At 42.5% G+C, this 22525-nt stretch overlaps 1 protein-coding gene across 4 annotated transcripts; it reads right to left on the bottom strand.

Annotated features, from left to right (window-relative positions):
- Positions 1 to 4037: 4037 nt before the first annotated feature.
- On the bottom strand, positions 4038 to 22160 carry LOC146232683 (dual specificity testis-specific protein kinase 2-like). 4 transcript variants are annotated; one of them, XM_084690714.1, is made up of 10 exons: positions 21951 to 22160; positions 21225 to 21336; positions 15962 to 16167; positions 15334 to 15455; positions 10211 to 10259; positions 9936 to 10085; positions 6035 to 6208; positions 5811 to 5894; positions 5430 to 5516; positions 4038 to 5257 (listed from the first exon to the last, which is right to left on the bottom strand). In XM_084690714.1, the coding sequence occupies exons 2-10, from the start codon at positions 21253 to 21255 to the stop codon at positions 5153 to 5155; spliced, it is 1008 nt and encodes a 335-aa protein (XP_084546840.1). In that variant the 5' UTR covers positions 21256 to 21336; positions 21951 to 22160; the 3' UTR covers positions 4038 to 5152. The 4 variants fall into 4 exon arrangements, with proteins under 4 accessions (XP_084546840.1, XP_084546839.1, XP_084546842.1 ...); XM_084690713.1 differs by having other exon boundaries at positions 21862 to 22159; XM_084690716.1 differs by having other exon boundaries at positions 15962 to 16155; positions 21951 to 22157.
- Between the last annotated feature and the right edge of the window lie 365 nt (positions 22161 to 22525).

Here is a 22525-nt window from a genome sequence, read left to right as displayed (position 1 = left end):
TGGAACACATCACCTTGCACCAAAACAATAACAATTCATCCTCCCCATGCAGATGGAGATGATGTTGATAAGAGAATAATGATGTCAAGCTGTGCGAAGTAGACTTTGTGAATGTGTACGACGTCTTTATTCTCTTTTCTCTTTTTCTCTGTCTTTCTCTTTGACTCTCGTCCCCCTTCGCTCTCTCTCTCTCTCTCTCTCTCTCTCTCTCTCTCTCTCTCTCTCTCTCTCTCTCTCACTCTCTCTATCTCTCTCTCTCTCTCTCTCTCTCACACACACACACACACGTCCCCTATGCAGTGAACCAAAATACTTCCCTGGTGGTTGTTTATCACTGTTTGCTCACGTTTTACATCCAACTCCCTCTGTTGAGTCTGAATGGATTTTGCCACTGGTCATCCGATAACAAACGGCTCTGTCAGCGACGCCAGCACAAGCTGCCGGAGCCACGCCAGCTCTGATCTATCTCCAAACGCTCGCTATTGGCACTGCAGTAAATCCCCTGTCAGCAGTCCACTTCAATTACTGAAAACAACAACAATGTGCAACCCCATTTACACCTACATGAAGCGCGAGATGGGCCGGGCAAGGGCGAGGCTGGGGAGGGGGGGGTGGAGACCTTCCAACCCCTCAACCCCCCTCAGCCCCCCCCTCCTCCCCCCACACACACAGCTTGACCTCCAGCACCACAGGGTCTAGGCTGGGGTATGCTGAAGATTTTTATGGATTTGCCTGCAACCATCACCACAGGTCCATCCCAGACAGACACTGCATTCATCCCCTATCACCCCTCCTGGGGGTTGTCTCTGGGAGATAAATGAATGGCAGTGGTTGTTTGGGGGCCCAGTTGCCATTAATTGAATGACTGACCTGCTGAGGAGCTCAATAAAACATTCACTCGTGATTCCCAGTTCTTTGAAAACGTTGTTTTAGGTGCTTAACCTAGATTGGAAACTATCAGTTTACGTTGATTGCGTGAAGGTGGACTCCTAGACTTGGAAGGACACGTTTTTAACATAAATATGTTCAAAATCACATCACATGGGGGGTAAAGGAATAGATGGCTTTTAATTGGGACAGATATTTCTGTTCTTCCCCATATCAGCTATCCTCAAGGATTGATTCTTGGTTTATCACCAGATGTCAGGTCACCTTGACTCAACCATCCCTCAGCCGTGTCCCTGCTTGTCCTACTTCAGTACTACACCACACATACAGAACACAGTATTCACTTACAGACACTCATACACTCAGCGACTGAGATAACTGAAATATCTTGTTTCCAGCACACACTGGCATGTACCTTGAACCTAAAATACCAACCACTCCTGGTATCCTTGTTATATTGATCTTTAATGGTGAAAGCTTACACAACACTTTTACGCACTATTTCACTCTCATCTTTCTGGTCTGAACCACACAGGTCATTCACGTCCATAGGGAGCTCTGAACGTGAAATGAGGCCATGAAGACTGAACCTTTCTCTTGTGGCTGGGCAGGCGTTTCCATGCCTGGGGATTGACGTTTGCAGTCTTTTTCATCAATCACTTTCTTTTATGTGTTGGCATGTGGATCAGCCAAGCCTTGTCCATACTGGAACCAGTACCCAGTACCTTGGCTAGGCACAGGGGAATGGATGGTGTGTGTGTGTGTGTGGAGGGGGTGGAGGAGCACAACTGAAGGTCAGCCTGAACACTGCATGCAGCCAGGGATGAAATATACGTGAACCATTTTACACTCTACACACAACATTAAACTTATTGACACCTGCAGCTAAGGGAAAGACTGATGATCCGCAATGGTTTGCGGAATGAAAAATAAATGTGTAAAGCATCAGGTAAAGGTTCTACATTGCAATGCTCCAATGCCCCTTTTCACACGCACGTGACACATTCACACACACACACACACACACACACACACACACACACACACACACACACACACACACACACACACACACACACACACACACAGTTAAATCATTGACATAACTCTTGCATTGGTTCAGTGAGTGTAGGCTGTCTGGTGGAAGATAGATCTCCATGGTCTTGCCCAGAAGTCCAGAAACTCATTACAGTTCATCTGCACAGTCCCAGTCCTAATTACGTTGCTGGGTAAGCCTAATAACAAGGCTTGAGATTCAAGCTGTGTTCTTACCTAACTATAACACATACACAATGGTTGCTGCTCTTGGCTCCAGTCTCCTTTGTGTTCAGCAAATCTGAGGGAGCTACTGCTTGGAATTATCTCAATTATTCAACCCAGCAAACCTGCCTGGTCATGTACTGTGCCAGCGTTAGGTAGCTGTGCTGACCTAACCCAGTCCTAGCTACATCTCAGAGAGCAACTTCTGCAAAACACAAAATGACATAATTATGATCCCACAGTGGGTCATAGCCAATGCTGTCAAGCAGAAGAAGGCATGTTGATCTAGACAATAATTTAATATAGCCTTCTGTGTGTTGAGGTTTCTTTGTATGCAACTATTAAGCTGATAATGTATAAAATGAACTGGTATTGGTAATTGCAATGGGTCCCAAGATAGTGCTTAGATATGACTCATTCCATTTACAGTGTTATGGAGGGGAATGCTGGAGGCATGGATTGAATGGATTGTTTTATATTTAGAACTCACTGCCATCTACCGGACAACTTGTGTCAATGCTTGTTCTCAGTAATGTAACCCAGTTACTCAATCCATCCTTACACCACTTTGTCTTTGTGAGATTTCCGGGAAAACCAAGCATATGGTATGTCCCACATGGAACACTAATCTATGAATATCATAAAAAGGGAGGCACGATGCACTTCTTAAATGGAAAGTTTTAGCAGCGTTGATGCCAACCGTACAGAAGGAGCACCATGTTCCAGTGCAGTGGGTGATCACACAATAATAATTGCCCATGTTAACACCACGAAGAAGCATAATACATACAAACTCACCAGTGAGAGCCCAAGGCCAGCTCAGAGCCTGCCACTAAAAGCCTTGATCTCGAGGGGGAAGGAAAAAAAAGCCCATTGGACAAAAACCCACCATTGAGGGGGCCACAGTTTCCATAATTAATCATGCTATTTGTTATTCTAATAGGGAGACAGATGCTCAAACTAAGAGCCGATGCGCAAACACTTAATGGACCTGCTGAATCTTTCATGATGGTTTAATGCAGTGCTGTGTTGGCTCATGTCAACCAGGGACAGGGTCTGGCTGAGACTGAGGGAAGGGTAGGGTTGGGACATCCATGACGCCGGGGTGTCACAGCACAGCTGTATGACCCTGACACCCAGCAGTATGACCTCATGCAGCTCACACACTCCGGCACACACACAACTGTGCGCACACACAATCTCAATACAATTTCACACAGATCCACACAGAAACGGGCACACTCACACACACGTCCAATCAGCACACACAAAGGTGAACATTTTTATCAAGCTCTATTAGGTAACAGTTCAGGGGGACAGTATGCCTCCATAATTAGTCCCACTTTACCCATAGTGAATATGCCAATAACTCAAGCTTCAAAAGAACAAGCAGATACTGTGAAATTAAATTAGCATGGTCAAGCGCACCTGACGAGGGACCGAGTTGCCAGGTAACCAGACATGAAAGAACAACCTGCTCACATACTCACTGATGATGTAAGACCTGATCTGTTTTGTGTTCTTCTGTGCAAAAAGTAACAATAGAAAAAGAATTCACATATGAGAAAACAATTTTAGTCTGAACACCCTCGCTTTCTTCCAGCTTGAGTTTGATTGACAGACGTTTCACAAAGCCATGGAGGAAAGCTTGGCTTGCTGAAGGCGATAAACTGAAACAGGATTGCTGGAACATAATTGGCTGGAAAGTAGCGGCATGCTTCAAAATTATAACTTGACATTCCACTGGCACTGAGATGTCTGTGTTGCTAAACAACTCTCAGAGGGCCTCATTAACTTACACAACATGTTTATAGAAAATGAAAAAATGTCTTTTGTACAAAATAAATTATATCTATTGCACATTTAATCTGTAAAGAAAATTCACTGTCCGTTATTCAAATATAACTTTATTGGTGTCGCCATATTTCAATTTTCCATACACATTTTCTTAATTTCATAACATAAAAGTACACACAGTTCAAACAAGGACAATCTGAATAATATTTCAATGATCCAGTGGACAATAAAGATGAAATAAAAAGATACCCTTGAAAGCTAGCCATTAGCTAAAAATAATATAGTTATCACAATCATGGTTAAAGCATCAAAGTATGAACGATGGTATAAACAAATGTAATAATACCCACTTTACAAATGTACAAAAGTTTCAAGTCTAAAAGCATAAAGATAAAACCAGAATATCTGCCTGTGCCTCAATTGACAACAGTTATGCGAAAAATTGGAAGTGCAAGCAAACTTTGACCTTTTTCTCTCAGTAGCTCCATGGCTGTGGTTGTGATTGGCCAAACATTTGTTGAGTCCTGCTGAAGCTGTGAACAAGAAATAGGCCTATTCCCCAAATCCGCAAACTGACAGAAGCAATTTCATATTTAAAAGACTGGGACCTGGCCGGTGAACATGACTTGTCTCTGCGGTCTGTCTGGGTAGCATGAAACAAAACAAGACAGGACAAGACGACCAAGGTAGCAGGAAATACATCAATAGAAATGTCTGCATCATCAGATTAAACCCAATGCCTGGTCTCCAATATCACAAAGCAGTGGACGAGCAATATGTTAGATTAAAGAAGATTAATAAAGTTTAAATAAGAAAATACAATTAAGATCATTTCTGCGCATTGCTAAGATAAAGCAAGTAGTCTACGGAACAAACATTTTTTGAACTGTGCACCATGTGTGTGAACTGGTCGGGAAGGGTATGAGTGTGAGAGGTTGAGACGACCACTTCCATGGTAAAACACTGTAGAATCCAACATCTCCCTCTTTAAGATGAACCACTACCTTGATCCGTCTATCCAGCAGTCTATGTGAAAGTTGTGCATTTTACTCCTCCTCCATCCGAGCACACAGTGCAGAATCGTCACTGTCCCTGCTGGTACAGGACAGTCCTGTAGGTGTCTCTGGTCGTTTTTTGTAGCCCCTGTTGATGGGCAGCTGTCTATATACAGTACAGAGCTCAGTTGATCCATACATTTTACTTTGGATCACCCAGTGGTCAGCTCTGAATGTGGGGGTGGTTCCAGTGTCTCAGCGATCTCCCCCAGTTCATCCAACAGCTCTGTGAAGGCAGGTCTCCTAAAGGCCTCCATCTGAACCAGGGGGGAAGAGAAGGATGAGTGAGAGCATTGTTTGGCGCTGAAATTGAACCAGGGGCCCACTTCATTTGATAGAAAAGGGCAGGCACCAGAGTTGTGTTGCATCCATTTCACGGCATGCTATGTTTACACACCTCTCTGCAGCGGTCAGCATAGACATACTCACCAAGCAGCAGCTGGATGCCAATTCTAACACACGCTGAGGGCAACCTCTCACCAGCTCCCTGAATGCACTCACGTCCAGCCCATAATCCTGATAACACATCCCGTGTACAAACACACACACAGGCCGACAGACCGACAGATAAACCGACACATGAGCTCAGTTTTAACTATACAGGTGGCTTATTGACACTATGCAAATCCATAATATACAAACAGAACAGCAATACTGTAGATCTTTCAAACCTAAACATTACACATTCTTTCTCTATGTGTGTGTGCGTAGTGTATAGTGTACAGCCTGTGAATAGTATACATGCATGTTTGTGTTTATATAATTTCATTTTGCCAGGCTAGTTAGCCTTGAAGTTCAGTGGAGGTCTACCTGAGTTCTTGGAAGAATCTCTGGGTCTGCAGGAATCCTCGCCAGTATCTCACACAGAACAATCCCAAAAGAGAAAACGTCAACCTGGTGTTAAACAGGAAGTCCACATGAAGACAAATCAGTGTTTCAGTCAGGTTCGATTTAATTATGAAGTCCCATATGCAGTCATCCACCTGTCTCCATGACACTGTAGTCTCCTGATATGAACTGGGTGCCATGGTTACCTTGCGGTCATACGGTTCTCCACGCAGCATCTCAGGGGCCATCCAGAAGGCGGAGCCAACAAGGGATAGCTTCCTTTCTGCGTCTTTGACAGGAAGTTCTACCACCTCCCTCGCCAGTCCAAAATCTGTCACCAGTGCCTCTCGGCCACGGGCCGTCACTCGAATGAGACAGTTCTGAGGAACACATCAACCAAGATCAACTCAGTTGTTTGACCACCACATTATTCAAGAATCATTCAAGACTTTGACACAAATGCCTCCAATGTATAAAATACCTTGAAGTGCAGCTGTACATTTCACCCAATCCAATTTATGTCTAGAAAGGATGACTAGTTATGCCAGCAGAGGGCAGTGCAATACAGTGACATAATTACTGTGTTTGTAAGGATCCTTTAAAAGGCATTCTACACAACAGAACAACAGTTGCAGAGAAGAATTCAGTGCAGACAATTCATTGCTCCTGGTAAATGTCCCCTTGGGAGCGATAATACTTTTCTCTCTCCTTTACTGATCAGAGAAAAACTCTGAACTGACACTGAAGAAAAGACATGTCTCATAGACACATACAACAGCTCTGTATTTTCCACCTTTAACTAGGATATAATGTACTGTGTATATGTCGGATCAACTTAATTGTTTATGACAACCTAATTTAATAGGATCTCTGCTATGCAAAATTATTCACTAGTCTGTGCCTCTGATAATTGACAACACAAGAGTACATCATCTTGCCATTCCGGCTTTCTGTCTGGAACGAACAAAGCCAATCAAAGCCCTGAGAGGGAATAGTCATGGCAGAACGCAGTAGGTGAAAAGAACAGCAGTCGGTGGATGGAGAGTGGGAGGGCTTTGCTGGGGGATGCTAGGTACTGAAGTTATATAAACCAGAGTGGGTGGGAGGCCAGGAGGAGACACAGACAAGAAGGCAGGCAAGCAAACAGGCAGAACTACAGTGTGTGTACAGACTACAATACATACTGTACTTGTAAATGCAAACATACGAACATATATGGATGTATAGGCAGGCAGGCAGGCAGGTAAAGGGACAGACAGAGAGACAGGCAGATGGGCAGGCAGGCATAGAGACTGTCAGACAGACAGACAGACAGACAGACAGACAGACAGACAGACAGACAGACAGACAGACAGACAGACAGACAGACAGACAGATAAGGCAGGCAGGCAGGCGGCTGGCAGAAAAAGAGGCAAAATAGGTAGACAGAGAGACAGACAGGCAGGCAGGCAGGCAGGCGGAGAGTTAGAGAGACCAACATGGAGACAGACCAACAGGGAGACAAGCAGTCCAGGCCAGGGTGTACTGCAGGAGCTAGATCTGCTGATAAGTGGAAGCAGGCAGAGGGCCCTGGCTAACGTTAAACATCTGGATCCCATTAGAAGCCTTTAGAAGCAACAGGCCCCTCTCTCTCCCTCTCTCTGTATTTCCATTCAGTAGCCTGTGATTAGGCTCTCCAGGGATCTATCAAGTCCCAGACTTGACCACTAAATTTAGCACAGGCCCTCACTTCTGAGCCAAGAAAAGCAACAGTTTTAGAGAAAAAGCTGACACGAATAAACAGAGCAGCTGTATGTTCCCCAAAAAAGAATTATAGACTTAAATAGTTCCTTGTAGGTTGAATTAGAAAGATACGTCGGTAATGCAGCATACTCATTCTAATTGAGTACACTTTGATTAGAGTATCTATTAGAAACACGTCACAGGTTATGTTCTTCATGGCCTCATGATTCCAACTGCATCACTAATTGGATTAGCATTACAGGTTCCAGAAATCAATCAATAGTTGTTTTGTTGGATGCCTTGGTCTTGGCTCTGGACTAATGTCTAGGGAATTTAAGTTCCCCTTTTCAGCACTGAAACAGTTTCCACATGAGGAAGTCTGCTTGACTAATGCGTGTTACCCCTACTATCCATCCTGCAAATACACACTGGAAGTACAATCACTATTTAACTGTTGTGGGAAGCTGTGAATAGATGTGCAACCTTTTGTCAAGCCTAATGACTAAGGCTTCTAAAGGATAGACAGTGCTGAATTTGCATTGTTTCAGGGGACATGCCACAATTGAGAGGACAGTCTGATGATTTGTCTCTCTGGGTGACGTGTTGAAATGTCAGCATGGACCAACGTCAGCAACTCCATCTGTATTCCCCTGGTCAGGAAGTGTGTGTGTGAGTGTGGGTGTGCATGTGTGTCTGAGTGTGTTTGAAGGAGGAGGGTGAGAAAGGGTGATGGTCCACTACTTATGAAACCTTCTTTCTCAGACAATTGATACTGTCTGAGTATGTGTCATGTATGGAATAACATCTTTGAAAGTGGGAGTGCATTAGCATGACAAAGGGTCGGCCCAGTTGCTTCATCCCCTTGCAGTTCAGTCTACCACTTCTGTAGAACCTGGCAACCGGCAAAGTGACAAATCATCCACACAGCCCACTCCATACAGGAGAGAGTCTGACTCAGTTTAAGTGAAATACAGTCTCCTAATTCATTCAGCTAATATATGTCACATTATTCATCTTAAAGGGGCAATTGACTGGGTTTTGGGGGTATTTCACACTGTTCCTTAAGGTCTCTGAATAGGGTATGTAACATTGGTTGGGTTGAAAATGGCCCGGGTGCTGTTCTATGCCCACTGACCGATCCACTGTAATGTTCCCGGGAAAAAACACTAGCTTTTCTCCTTTTATGGTATGCTCATTAATATTTAGATAAGCTGTGCGCTGATTGGTGGGTTTTCAACGAGCGAAGCTGGGGAGCAAAAACGCAACACGGCCAACAGCAGCATGTCGTGGAAAATACGGCTATTGCCTCGAAACAACCCCAAATACGTGCATAGTAAGCCTACATTCGGGTATGTCTATGGGAACCAGTTGAATCAGAAGAAGCCAATTCAAAATGTTACCTGAAGGCCAAGGTAGTTAAGAAATACCTAACGATTCTATTACAATTTGTGAACTGATATAGCTCGTGGTGTTAATGTTTTTACTCTAGTGCGATCGAATCCCACTTCATGCAAGCCTGCAAATGTTTTATTTTGTCTCCATTTATTTTGTCGCGAATGGTAGCCTAATGTAGTGCGCACGTAGCCTATAGGCCTACTTTCATATTTGCCGCAGCAAATATGAGATCCGACTTGAAAATCGCCAGTAATATGTTTGTGAATTTGTGACGAATCTGGTGATAGAGGCAGACTGATAGGTGCACGCACAGCTGGGGAACCAGTTAAATTGGGAACCAGTTGGGACAGTAACACCGGGATCTTCTCATAAGACAACAGCAGCCATGCCTGTTGAATGTTTGGCTCCTTGGGAAGACTGTGAGTGTTAGCCTTCCTTGTACAGCCTGGAACACAGATTTTACGACCGTGGTCCATTTTCAATATCCTTGTTATAATCCAAAACGTTCTTCTTTGTAATTCCTTATAAGTAGCTTACACAGAGCAGCGCGCAGCTAAACTAGTATCGGAGATAGACGCTACCTCGGGCTGGTCTGGATGTAAATTCGGGGCGTGACAAAGATACAGACCAAAGCCAAAAAGGGCGGTCCCCGGTCCTACGTACGACCGGTAGCTTTGTTGAAAAGCTAGCGTTTTACAACCACATTTCTTCTTTTTGAGAAAGGAAAGAGGTGTCAATGGACTTTGATATTCACGGTATGTTTATTTTACCCACCGAACCGCGTTATTCAACTATGACGAGGTAAAATTGGTTTTGCAGTCAATTGCCCCTTTAACAACAATATTGCAAGTATATTGTGGATTATATCACAGAACATGAGACCTGGCAACACCGACATGACAAATGAAAGTAATCAGAGTTAAGGACGCACTTTACAGGTGGTCCTAAGGTAAAGGTCAGAACATTCTTTGTAGAAGTTTTCTATTGTACCTTGGAGTTGAGGTCTCTGTGGTAGATGTTCTTATAGTGCAGGTAGATCATTCCTCTAGTGATGTCACAAGCCAGGTCCACCTTCTCCTTCCAACAGAGGGACACATCCTTCCTGGCCAGCAGCTCCTCCAGACAGCCCCCACTCACGTACTGAAAGACACACTTGGTAGTTAAGAAACTGGAATGGTACCTTCTTATAAACACACACACTGGATTTAAGTAAATAAGTTGTTTCTATAGCCATCCTCGCATACTGAACAGACCAACACACTCACCTCTAAAATTGGGTAGAGTTTGTCTTCCTTCACACAGATTCCCAAATACCTACAGTTTGAAAAAAAATATTATTTTTGCCCCAAACAATATACAGAACAATGATGATAAGCGACGAATGCAAGAGAGAGAAACAGTCCGTGACTTTCTCACATATCTGACACATGATTTCAAGGACCATATAATATATCTTAGTTGGGCTTGGCATACAAACACCTCTTGTGACCTGAAAGGTTATGACCAATGCCTTCAACAATTCAAACGTCATTGTCTCCTTCACAAAGCTCTGATGCTGAAGCCTTGGAACACAGGCCTCCACAAACACACAGACGCATGCTGTAATCAGTGTTTGAGTAAGGCCCACTCATATCCAGCTGGCTCCTGGACTCAGATCACTTTCATCCGAGACTCCTCACACCACTGAGCTCAGCAGATATGGTGTGCTGTGTGATAAGTGCTCAGATTCAGAACAACCTTGTGAAAAGGCTAAAACGAGATTGCTTGGATAAACACGATCCCTTTGCACCTTATGTAACCACGTTACAAAGGCCAAAATGGCAGTTGGGAAAAAGTGTGTGAATATACCCCGCAGCTAACCTTCAAAACATTCAATTGACTATATTCCTTCAAAAAGCGTAAATCTAAAACGTTGATCAATGTTCATGCGCATTTTATGGTAATACAGCAACATATTTAAAGTATCTGTTAAATTTGCATTAGCAGGGCTATCAAGTGTCACGCATTGAGCGTGACAGTCAATCATTTCGGTCTTTTGTCACGCACTCCCGCCACACATTGTATTTCTCACGCGGAAAAAAATATTTATAATATATTCAATATGCCACAGCGCCCAACCAAAATTTCTATGGCTGCGCCGCTCTCAATTAGCCTGGTCCTAACCAGACTCATGTAGGCTACATTGCATTTGTACAGAGATTCTGGGCTCGATCCATTGACAAGTGTTAACTTCCTTGAAGGCGGGTAGGCCTACTCGAGTTGAAGTTGAAGTTTAATACTATTGGATCTGCCCAGAGCCACTCTGGACCTGGCATAACCAATCACTAGCGTTCGCCTTAGCCAACTCTCACCATTAACGGAGCTAGCTTTATTATACCCAAATAAATGTCCCGGTGCACATAACTCTGTCAGGCTATTGCATTTTGTACTTCTGTCGATCAATTTCTTATTTCTTGTTAGTTAGCCTACTGCATCCAATCAGTGCTAAAGTGTAGTACCTACCCTTTCCGTTCAGAGTTAAAGGGGCAATTGACTGCGAACCGATTTTACCTTGTCATAGTTGAATAACGACAGTTCGGTGGGTAAACTGAACATACCGTGAATATCAAAGTCCATTGACACCTCTTTCCTATTCAAATCTCAAAAAGAAAAAATTTGGCTGTAAAACGCTAGCTTTTCAACAAAAGCCGGCATGTAAACAAGTTTAGCTTGCTAGTTAACGCAAGAGCATAGGTAGAATGTGTGATAATTTAGCCTAGTTTATTGGCAATGGGGCTAACGTTGATTCATGTTCCTGACTGTGTTTCATTCAAATAAAAAACCTGTGTAATGAAAAATAGCTAACTGAAGCCGAGTAGATTCACGATATGGTTTGGTTGCTAAGCTGTACTAGTAGCCTAACGTTCTACCCACCTAAGTCAATCCAGTTTGCTTCAACAACAGAAGCGGCAACAAGTAATGTTATCATTTCAAATGATATATAGTCAATCTGTTGAAAACAGTGTTGTGTAGACACAATAGATTTATTTGCGCGTTTTTATTTCAAGTCTCCAACTTCGGTGTTTCAGCGAGTGCTGCTGTTGGCCGTGTTGCATTTTTGCTCGCAGCTTCACTCGTTGATAACCAACCAATCAGCGCGCAGCTTATCTAAACATATATGAGCATACCATAAAAAGAGAAAAGCTAGTGTTTTTTCCCAGGAACATTTCAGAGGATCTGTCAGAGGGCATAGAACAGCACCCGGGCCATTTTCAACCCAACCAATGTTACATACCCTATTCGGAGACCTTAAGGAACAGTGTGAAATAACCCAAAAACCCAGTCAATTGCCCCTTTAATAATTTATTTTCTTTGGACGGGACATTGTCCTCAATCATGACCCTGAACATGTTGAGCTTGAGCCAAACTGTTTCAAATGGGAGCCAACACCACATATCATAAAGGAGTCCAAAAAGGGGCTTAATATTGGTAAACCAACCTAAACTATTCGAGTAAGAAGTGAGCAAGGCAAAGAAGTAGGAAAAGCCAGAGTTTAGGAGAAGTCGTCAGGAGATCAAGAATCTAGAGAGCATATGTTACAATTCCCTACTACTACCCAACAAATCAGACCTCCTCTTGACCCGGCTTACTTATCAACATATGACTAGCAATGTAACAGTACCGTATTTTTCGGAAATAATACTGCGGCTTGTACTCTGATTTTACAGTTTTCTTGTGGTTTACGGCTTATATTTTGAAGCAGCGTATAGCCCGGTTTTAGAACAGAAAAGTGTCTTTGTCCCAAGAGCTCTACAGACCATGCAGCTAATGTGCAACACTGGAATGGGGCTTATTGAAAGAGGAATTATTTACTGTGTTATCTCATTTACACTATCAAGGTTTGGAAATACAGTGATTTGCTAAAGTAGGCAAACGGATGGTAGAAAATAACATAATAATTTCAGTAAATCAAACAGCTGCAAGACCGAGGGTTGCCAACTTTCTCAGCCCCAAATGAGAAACACTTTCTTCCAGGTGGACACACACACATGCGCACATAGGCTACCAACACCTGACCAACAATAACGGAAATCGCAAGCTTTCATTAGCCATAAACCTACTAATTTCGGCAAACCACTAATAGTTACTCGCTTGGATGTATTTTTCATAGTAATAGTCAAGACAATTATTACAACCTTCTCCTTTTGACACACAATAACACTCACCTCACCAGTGGCCAGTTCACACACCAAAAAGCAACAACCGTGTCCCATAGCAACATTTGCGTAATTTTTTGCGCGTTTACAGTAGCCTACTAGCCTATTGTCTGGTGAGGCTGGGATTGAAATACGGGACTGGAGCTGTCCCTGACGGGACAAATCAAAATCACCCATAATTCGGGATGTCCCGGACAATTCGGGACGGTTGGCAACCCTAACAAGACCCAGTGAAATACAGCTGAGTTATATACAGCTAGCAAACCAACGTTAGCTAGCATCGCTAATGACTTTGGCTAATTCACGTGCCCCAGTAAAAAGGGTCTAACAATGCCCCTGCAAATTAGCCTGGTCCTAACCAGACCCTCGTATATTTAATTTGTACAGAGGGTCTGGGATCGCTCCATTGACAAACGTTAACTTCCCTGAAGGCGGGTCCTCTGTTGAAGTTTAAAACTATTGGATCTGCCCAGAGCCACTCTGATTTGCCATAACCAATCGCAAGCGTTCGCCTTAGCCAACTCCTTCACCACTACTGTAATGAAGCTAGCTGCCGTAGCTGGAAAATCTGACTTTTACCGAACCCCGTGAGGAGGAGGGCCACAACATCATGGCCACCAACAAAACTCAGTAAGGAATGTTCTTGCTCCGGCTTTAACCTATGGATATTAGGCAGAGTTGCCACAACCGCAGAATAGTTTTGCCCGCATCTTTCTCCGCCGCCATTACTGAACTACTCAAACCAGTGCACAACATTAATGTCATCGTTCTCAGCCACTCCCTCTGTTTGCTGATTGGACCTACAAAAAAAATGTTTCTGGAAACCGACTTCAGAGCCGAGCTCCCAGACCTAGTACAGAAGCAAAATCCAAATTGAGCGGAAGTACGTAGGAGGGCAGAGCCAGGCTACCTGCAAATGGCCCTTGGCAGAAAAAAGGTTCCCCACCCCTGGCCGATAGCCTACTTGTGCATTCCCTTATGAAAAATAAGTAGCCTATAGCCTATTTCAAGTTTAATCATTAAGTATAGGCTACTTAAGTATTAAAAGTATTCTATTATCATGGTACTTAAAGTATACTAGCAGTGTACTGTACTATTTATATACTATTTTTGTACAAAGTAACCTGAATCAGCCAATTTTTTAGGTAATTTAGTACACTTAAAGTAAACTTAGTGTATTTGAGGTTTACTTTGGAATACTGTAAAGTAGCCAGTGTATTGTACTTTCAGTTCATGAAGTATATAGGCCTACTTCAAAGTATACCTTGGAATACTCTAAAGTAACCTGTGTAGTGCACTTTCAGTTCATAAAGTAGGCCTATACTTCATAAAGTACCTCAAAGTATACTTTGGAAAACTTTCAAGTACAGTTTCAATTAATGTAGGGCCTACTTCAAGAAGTGAATAAATGTCAATTTCCAACGATTCACTAATATATTTAAATGTGTAGGAGCCCCTTAAATGCCGCCAATCTTGTGTCACTTGGCGAGAAAGGGGCCCTCGCCAAGTGACACTGTTAATTTAATTTGAGAGAAGTTAATTACTGCGAATGCACTCATGTTGTTATAATCCAGCTCTTTTTTTTATCAAAAGTAACAGTCATTTAACACATGGTTACAATGGTAAACCAGCACAACAATGACAATTACCACGCAAGAAAACACTACATTCTAAGCAGACACATTTAAAAAACTAAATTCATGAAGTTACATTTGTATTTCGAACAAACAGCAAACTTATCAGCAATTGTTAACACTATTTACCGCCTTGCATCATGGGAATTGACCAGCCAATGATCCACACTATCTTTGTTTTCACTGCATTTCAATGCATAATGCTTTCTCGAGTAGCTTTTTCGTTTTTTTCCATTAAAACTGATAATGATTAGTATAAGAGTATAGGGCTTCAAAATGTTTGGGCAGTAATTAAGGTTACAGCTTCAGTACCAAAAAAGATTCAATGTGCAAAGCATAATAGATTTTCCTAGGGTTATAGAATATGCGGCTTGTTCTCAGAAAAATACGGTAACTTGCACGAGGTGTCAGACCCATCAGCTCTGTCCAGCAACTCCAGAGTTTAGCATATGAGAGGTTGGGGCAGGGTGACACAGCCTTAGAGTAATGAGAGAAAAGATAACAAGGATATGTGAGGGGGAGGGGAGTGAGCACTGCAGTGATGAGTTGGTACAGTACCTGACTATGTTGGGATGGGAGAGTTTCTGCAGCAGACTGATCTCTCGTACGATGCTGTCCTGGTCCACGTCATTCTTATAGATCTTCACCACCATGACCTTACGAGTGGTGCTGTGAATCACCTGACCAATGGATGACAGACAGACAGAGTCACAGGAAGGCAGACAGATAGTCACCAAATTTAGTATTTTTCTTTTTCTATAACCACAAGGCCTCTCTTTGCCATTTCTAACAATCACACAGTTCAGAAGACAGCACCCCTTCAAACACATTAAAAGGTTTGCCTTGTTCTCAACAAATCTGGAAATGATAAATCTGCAAGCATCCAATCTTTCTTTCTACCCCCACTGGCAGTTTCTGATACATTTCATAAGGAGCACAGACTGCCTGCCATTTTGGTGTTCCTCTTGCTTTGTTCAGTAGCTACATATTGGCTGAGTTACATGAGAGGCACAGCGGGGTATGGTTGTGCACCCCCATCACTTTGCATGCTCAGGCATCCATGCTGTCTAGAGGCTAATCAGAGAACTGCAAAATGTTTCCAATTACAGCCAATACAAGGCACGCATTGAAGCAAAAACGCAAGTAGACCCTGGTCTACACAGGTGGCTAGTACAGGCACAAATACCTTGTAGACTTTGGAGAAAAAGCCACTCCCGATCAACTCGTGGGTGAAGTTCTCCCAGAACTCCAGCTTGCGTACGGCGGTGCGTAGCTTCTGCCAACGGTCCACATGGTAGTATTTGTCGGAGGATTCGCTGTGGAGTGTGGGGCTGGTGGGCTCGGAGGACAAGTCCACATCGCACATCCTGGAAATGTCCGCTACAACACACACTGACCCAAGTCAGCAACAACCACAAGCAACCACAACAAAAAACTCAATACCTGGAAGGTTTTGGTCCAGCCCAATTTCCATTTACTAAAATACAGTTGGGTGTGTTTGGATTCGAGCTAAATTGTACAAAGGCCTTATTTTTGTTGCACATTCATTAGCTGGATGAGAGAGAAAGTGCTTTTGCTTTATGGAGTGAAACAAAAGGATGGGATAACAGGACCATAAAATAGAAGGAGGAGAAAGGGATGGAGGGCTAGTCGACTGTAGGAGAAGCACTCAAGAGTTGTCAAGTGCCCTGCTTTTTCTCCAGGGGAATAATGAAGATGTCGAGAAGGCTAACTTCAATGAGAAAGGACATTATTCAGACATGGTGTAGGCTACGTACTGCATGGTGAAACATTTGAAAGTCAAATGTGATCTTCTGATGATCAATCAGAAAAAATTCTCAGAGAGAATGAATGAATCACAACAAATTATACAGGTGCTATATCATTGTGATCATAACTCAATGTTTTTCAGTGTGCATGAAAAAACTCAAATGATGGGGATTTGGAATAGGAAATTGAGTCAAAACCAAAACAGGAAGTTGGAGGCCAGAAAAACGACCCATTATGAATGTTTCCATAGCTGTGACTCCTGTACACATGAGGCTGTCTAATACAAAGAGAGAACACGAAAGACGCACAAACCTGGTTTAACATATGCCTTGGCTTGACTGGAAAAATGTATCACTTAAAAGTGTGTTGATATGACCTACTTTATTTGCTGTTTGACTGTATTTGTTTTCCAGGAAAACAGTCCTGACACTGACAATGACAGCGGTGCACTGACTGACACGCTGACACAATTGGCAGAGCTTTGTCGATCAAGAGGGGAATCAACCCTAGTATTCATGATGGGACAGGCTTCATACGCTGCCATTGTCTTTGCAGCCACAGACTAAACAATAACTGGACTTTCAGCTGTTCTAAACCTCTCTGCTTTGGAGCGGGGAAAAAACACTTACAGTGCTGCCTTAACGCTGTCAATCTATCTGTCTGTTTCTGGCTCTTTTTGCCTCTTCCTCTTCTCTTTCTCCACCTCTCTGTCTCTTACAGTGAGTGAGTCTCTGCCTACTCTGATACCACATTGACGGAACATCTATGTCTGTGATCAAAGTTCATAAAAATAAGTATTTATCTGAATTTACTGATAGATTCGATTTACAAACAAATCTATTTTTTTCACAAAAGTATGCCTTCTAACTGTGCCAACTGGGCATTACATGTTGCACTGGGGAAGAGATTTTTCGACACAATCCACAAAGAGGTTAGAAACACAAGATGAGGTTTTGAAACTTCCTGTTGAAAGGCCTGTTCTGATTCACACTTCTTAGTGAATCAGAACTCTATCTGAATGTTGAGTTGCAAGAATCACTCTGACGTCAGTACCACTGATAAGGAATGTAAGTTATGAGACCTAAACAGTCCAATCATCTCACAGTAGGGTGAGACTATACCACAGAGGGATTTCTTCTAAATCCCCACAGAGAAGTCCTTCAGATTTATATGTGATGTTACCTCAGGGCAGACGGGAAAGAGGTGTTTCTAGGATGTGTGTTACATGTGGTTTAAGACACACACACACAGGCGCCAGAACCAAAGACTTCTCGGGCATATGCCAATGAATATGTAATCCCGTCAGAGGGTGACGTTAGCAGGATGACACAGGCCCACTAACACACACAGGCTTTACTGGGCAGCGGCACGCAACCAACACTAGTCGCACAGCAGACTGTGCTTGCAAAGTCACCTCAAATGTTCACTCTCAAAAAGATAGAAAGTGTTGAGACAGCAATTACTTCCTTTAATGCCTCGCATTAGGCCGCTCGAGTCGATGAAAACTACCATAGCACATTACATCTGCAGTTACCTCAGACATAGGAAATGAGGATGTGGTGAGCAGCCACGTCAATATAATCCATCTCACTTACTACCAGATACTCGAGTTATTTTGCGATACAGCTCTGTGCATTAAGCTCAGCACTAAACATGTCTCCACAGATGACTGCTGAAGTGTTAATTGCCTTATGGATCCTCAGACACAGGGCAGACAGAGGCCGCGTAACCACAGGAGCCCTGATTCTGTATGCGTGGGCAGTTTCTTGACCACCACAGGAACTGCATGGAGAGATCATGTTATGTGGGTGTACATCTCTGATCAATAAGACTGGGACATCCAGGTCCAGACCTCAAATAACTGTGGGTCTGTAGAAGTTCCCCCTGCTGGGGTGGTGGGGGGGGGGTGTACGTGTCATGCACATTCAAGTTTGTGCGGGTGCGTGTGTTTGACTGGCAGAGTGTGAGTGGACACAGTGGCATTTAAAAGCCATCTGTGGAGTATGTTTGGCTGTGGTTCTGTAGGTTGATTATTTGAGGTATTTCCAAGCTTGTAGTTTGTGGCTGGAAAGTCCTAATTAAGGCAGGGCTCAACTATGTAACGTGAGTTGTTTCAAGAGAGGGAGGAAGAAAGTGAAAGTTATATAGTGAATTGAAAAAGTATCACTTTAAAGTAGTACATTAAAGTATAATTTCTAGTGATGCTTCAAAATCACATACAACTTTGTTCCTCAACCAACCCCCCAACATGGTTACATAACAGGAGGCAAGGATTCTAGAAATAGCCCTGTACTGGACTCCTACTGTAAATTCACCCACTAACAAACCCATCATAGTAGTGGCAATCTACGGCAAGAACCAGCCTAGGTTTGTGGCCAGCCTGCCATTGATCCTTCTAGCTTAACTCTACTGTACATGTTTTGTATTGAAGCTGGCCTACAACCCTTGTACACAATAGCACTCCCTGAATATGTGTACAGAATGCAAACTGTACAATATTACAAATTATCCACCATTGGCGCTTCACCACAAAATTCTACAATATATTGATTGCAATAAAACAAATGCAGAAATGTCATATAGAGTTGACTCCATGATCAAGGTAAAAAGAGCATGCACAGCCAAACGGGGTATAAAAAAAACAGAGGAATGTGATAGATGTCATAGATAGTACAGTATAACTGTAATCTACAGTGGAATGACCCAATAAAAGAGATAGGGGGTGGGGGGATTATTCACTTCGATCCAATAAATATTTCAGGGATCATTAACAGATCAGCCTCATGCCTGTCATCACCCACATTGTCAAACTGTAACCCAACCACCTTCCTGAGGCTGACGATCACTGAACTGGCAAAGTGCAGACAGTCAGGGTGTTTAATACCTGCAGAGTTAAATGTGATATCAAGCTCAATAAGACCATGGATATTGGCTCAGACGAGAAGGAATTCTCTGAAGTATGAACCATATGTTCATAAATTCAACATGTTATAAGTTAACAAACTACTGTATGTAAATGAGCTATTGCAGTAAAAGTAATCAGATTCCCTTTGAAAGCTTTTTGTGAAATGACAAATGAGGGACTGAAAATGTTGTTTACTTTGTTACTTTCTGACAAACGGCCCTGAATTCGGCACCACAACATACTGTACTGCAGCCGTTGTGGATATGCTGGCAGAGTGGAGCTTTCCTCATCACAGATCAGTTGTGCACTAAAGGCTTTCCGCAAGCATAATGACTTTTGAGAACAACACAGAGCTTGTAGGATAGGAGTGGGCTGGATAATGCAGTGTGGAGGTCACGCAGAATGTCAAGGGAACACAATAGAGTCCCTCTCCAACTTCTGACCACAAGTCCAGTGCCATGGCAAAACGTCCAGTCAGTGTTTGTTTGGTCAGGTTTATCACAGTACCATTGTGACAGACTTTTTGCCAAGGTAAACATTGGTCTCTAAAGCTAACAGGATTAACATTCAGTAATGGAGAACAGGCATAGCTGTTAACTCCAAAATAAGAATTATTGTTTGAAGCAGTGACACATTATTGATGATAACAAATATTAATTAATCTAAGTGTGTTAGGCCAGAGCTGATATTTCCATCAGAACAATAATAACTGGATTGTACACTAGCAACATGGAAGGATCTTTGTAAGTCATCGCTAAACTGAGGAAAGAATGGTATATTAGAGAGCCACTGAGAGGAAAACGCCAGAAACCTCATAGAAATTGTTTTAATAAATATTCACACTCCAACATCAGTGAAAAAAAACTAAACAAAATACCTCACACAATGATGAGAAACTACAGATAAAAAGGGCCATATTGGCTTCAATGTTGCCCGATGACTGTAGTCCACATGCCATCTGTGAGGTAAATGGGCTTAAGTCTGAGAAAAAGGGAACATGTGTTCTTCTGATGTTCTCCTGATCCTTAGGAGGCAAACTCCAATCTTCTCATCACATCATCATCAATAACCTGAAGGAGGGGGATTACTCAGGCATTAAATGCCACTGTGTCTCTCCCTCCATCCCTTTTTCTCTCTATGCTTCTCTCCCTTCACTTTACTGCACTTACTCCCACAGACTCAACCTCCACATGACTCAGACCACGTGTTTCTCCTCTGGTCTGAAATGTGGGTAGCTAACACAGATGGCTGGCAGAGACTAAGAAAGGCAAACAGCTTCACATCAACTGAGCAAGTAGGCATTTACCCACAACCAGGAATTCTCACAGAGCAGAGAATGTCTATTTATGATGATCCATTTTTGTGTTATATTGAATACATGAAATATCTGGAGTCTGTCCAGAAAGAGAGATAGCCCCTAGACTACAGACAATGGGTAACAAGACACTTCCCTGACTCGACACCCCTGAACAAGTTTCGAGAGGCAGAATGCTGACATTAGGAGTTTCTAATTTGATACAATGCACTGTTAGACACACTTTTGGTATTTGAGACACATAAAACATCACAATGACCAACTATACAGAAGCAATATTTGATAGCGTACAGCAAACATTGGTCAATATGACACCACACAAAACTAAAATGTTAGTAGACTGCTCTCTGTTTAGTGTATCACTCTCTACCTGTCACACTGTGACCTGCTGTCTTGAGTTGCAACATTGCGAGATTAACATTGAGGAGAAGTTAGATTATATGAGTTTACAATACTTACTCCATTGATTTAGTAAGCTATTCATATGCATCTTGAGAGAAGTGGGATATACAGTCCGCCAGCAGACAGTACCCAAATAAGGTGGGCAGCGATTAATATCTTTATCCAGAAGCTGAGGAAAACCACATACACATGCAACGATAAGCACTCAAGCACATACTATGGAATGCAACACTGAATTACAACAGTAAGGCTTCGCTTTCATGCAACATTTAGACTTGAGACAGATGTACACAACTTAAACAGTCTGTATTTCTGCACATAGACACAGTCAACTACATATTGCCTACAGATAGTCACTGTAATATCAGGTTAACAGGTTCTGTTAACAGAAAGACCATTGAAGTGAAACTGCGGAACTTAAAATTAAAAATAAAAAGAATGTGTGGTTTCCATTGAACATTCACCTGTTGCATTTTATTATCCATCCAACCCACCACCACGAAGCTGTTGTATAAATGTCAAGGTTGGTCCTAAATAAGTAATTAGGCCTAACTGTGCTGCGTTTTTATTCCCGAATACCTTAATTGATGTATGAACGATTCTGGGATGGTTTTGTAAACTAAAATGTAAATAAAAACAGAATCGTTAAACTAGCACTAACTGTGTTTACAAACATAAACAAATAGCTACTTACATTGATAAAACGACGGTCGGCTTCTTCAATATGCGGGGGTAGGAAAAAAACGTTTTTGAATTTATTATTCTACTTTGCAATTTTCATACCGCATTGGTCTGGGTGCATTGCAGAGGTGTTGCTGTCAGTGAAGCCTTGATAGTTCCGCTTGCTATCGTCAATGCGCTTGCCACACGATTGATTACTCAGTCACTTAGTGCGATAGATGGATTGGAGCGAAAACAAATCTTGATGAAATACATGTTTGATGGGTTGTCTTAGGAACCAACTTCGTTACGTCGATTGAGATTGCTCAGCTCCACCCACTCCAACAAAACAAACCGCCCATTGCTTGCTTCACAATTAGTAAAAAGTTGCAATTACATTGAGTTTTGTTGTTTAATTGTAGCCTACTCCTGGTATGTAATTTGAATATGAACATACTTTTGTTGTTTCAGGGTGTCGAAATAAAACAGTTCTGCAACTGTCGTGCTTTTTATGCACCTTGGATGTTATTGGCAACGGAGACTAATTCAGTACGACCTGTTCCTTATTCTCAGCATCAACACCAATACATGAACATAGTTTTGTTGTATCAAAGTGTTGAAACAAAAGTTTTTGCAACTCGACAATAAATAGGCTCGAACATTTCATTGTGAGATAAAAGTGGCATCGTACGTAATTA

The sequence above is a fragment of the Hypomesus nipponensis genome, chromosome 24 (assembly GCF_054491055.1).
Source record: "Hypomesus nipponensis isolate SF chromosome 24, ASM5449105v1, whole genome shotgun sequence".
NCBI classification, from domain to species: domain Eukaryota; kingdom Metazoa; phylum Chordata; class Actinopteri; order Osmeriformes; family Osmeridae; genus Hypomesus; species Hypomesus nipponensis.
The sequence above is the reverse complement of the archived record's forward strand: the minus strand, read 5'-3'. Positions and strand labels throughout refer to the sequence as shown.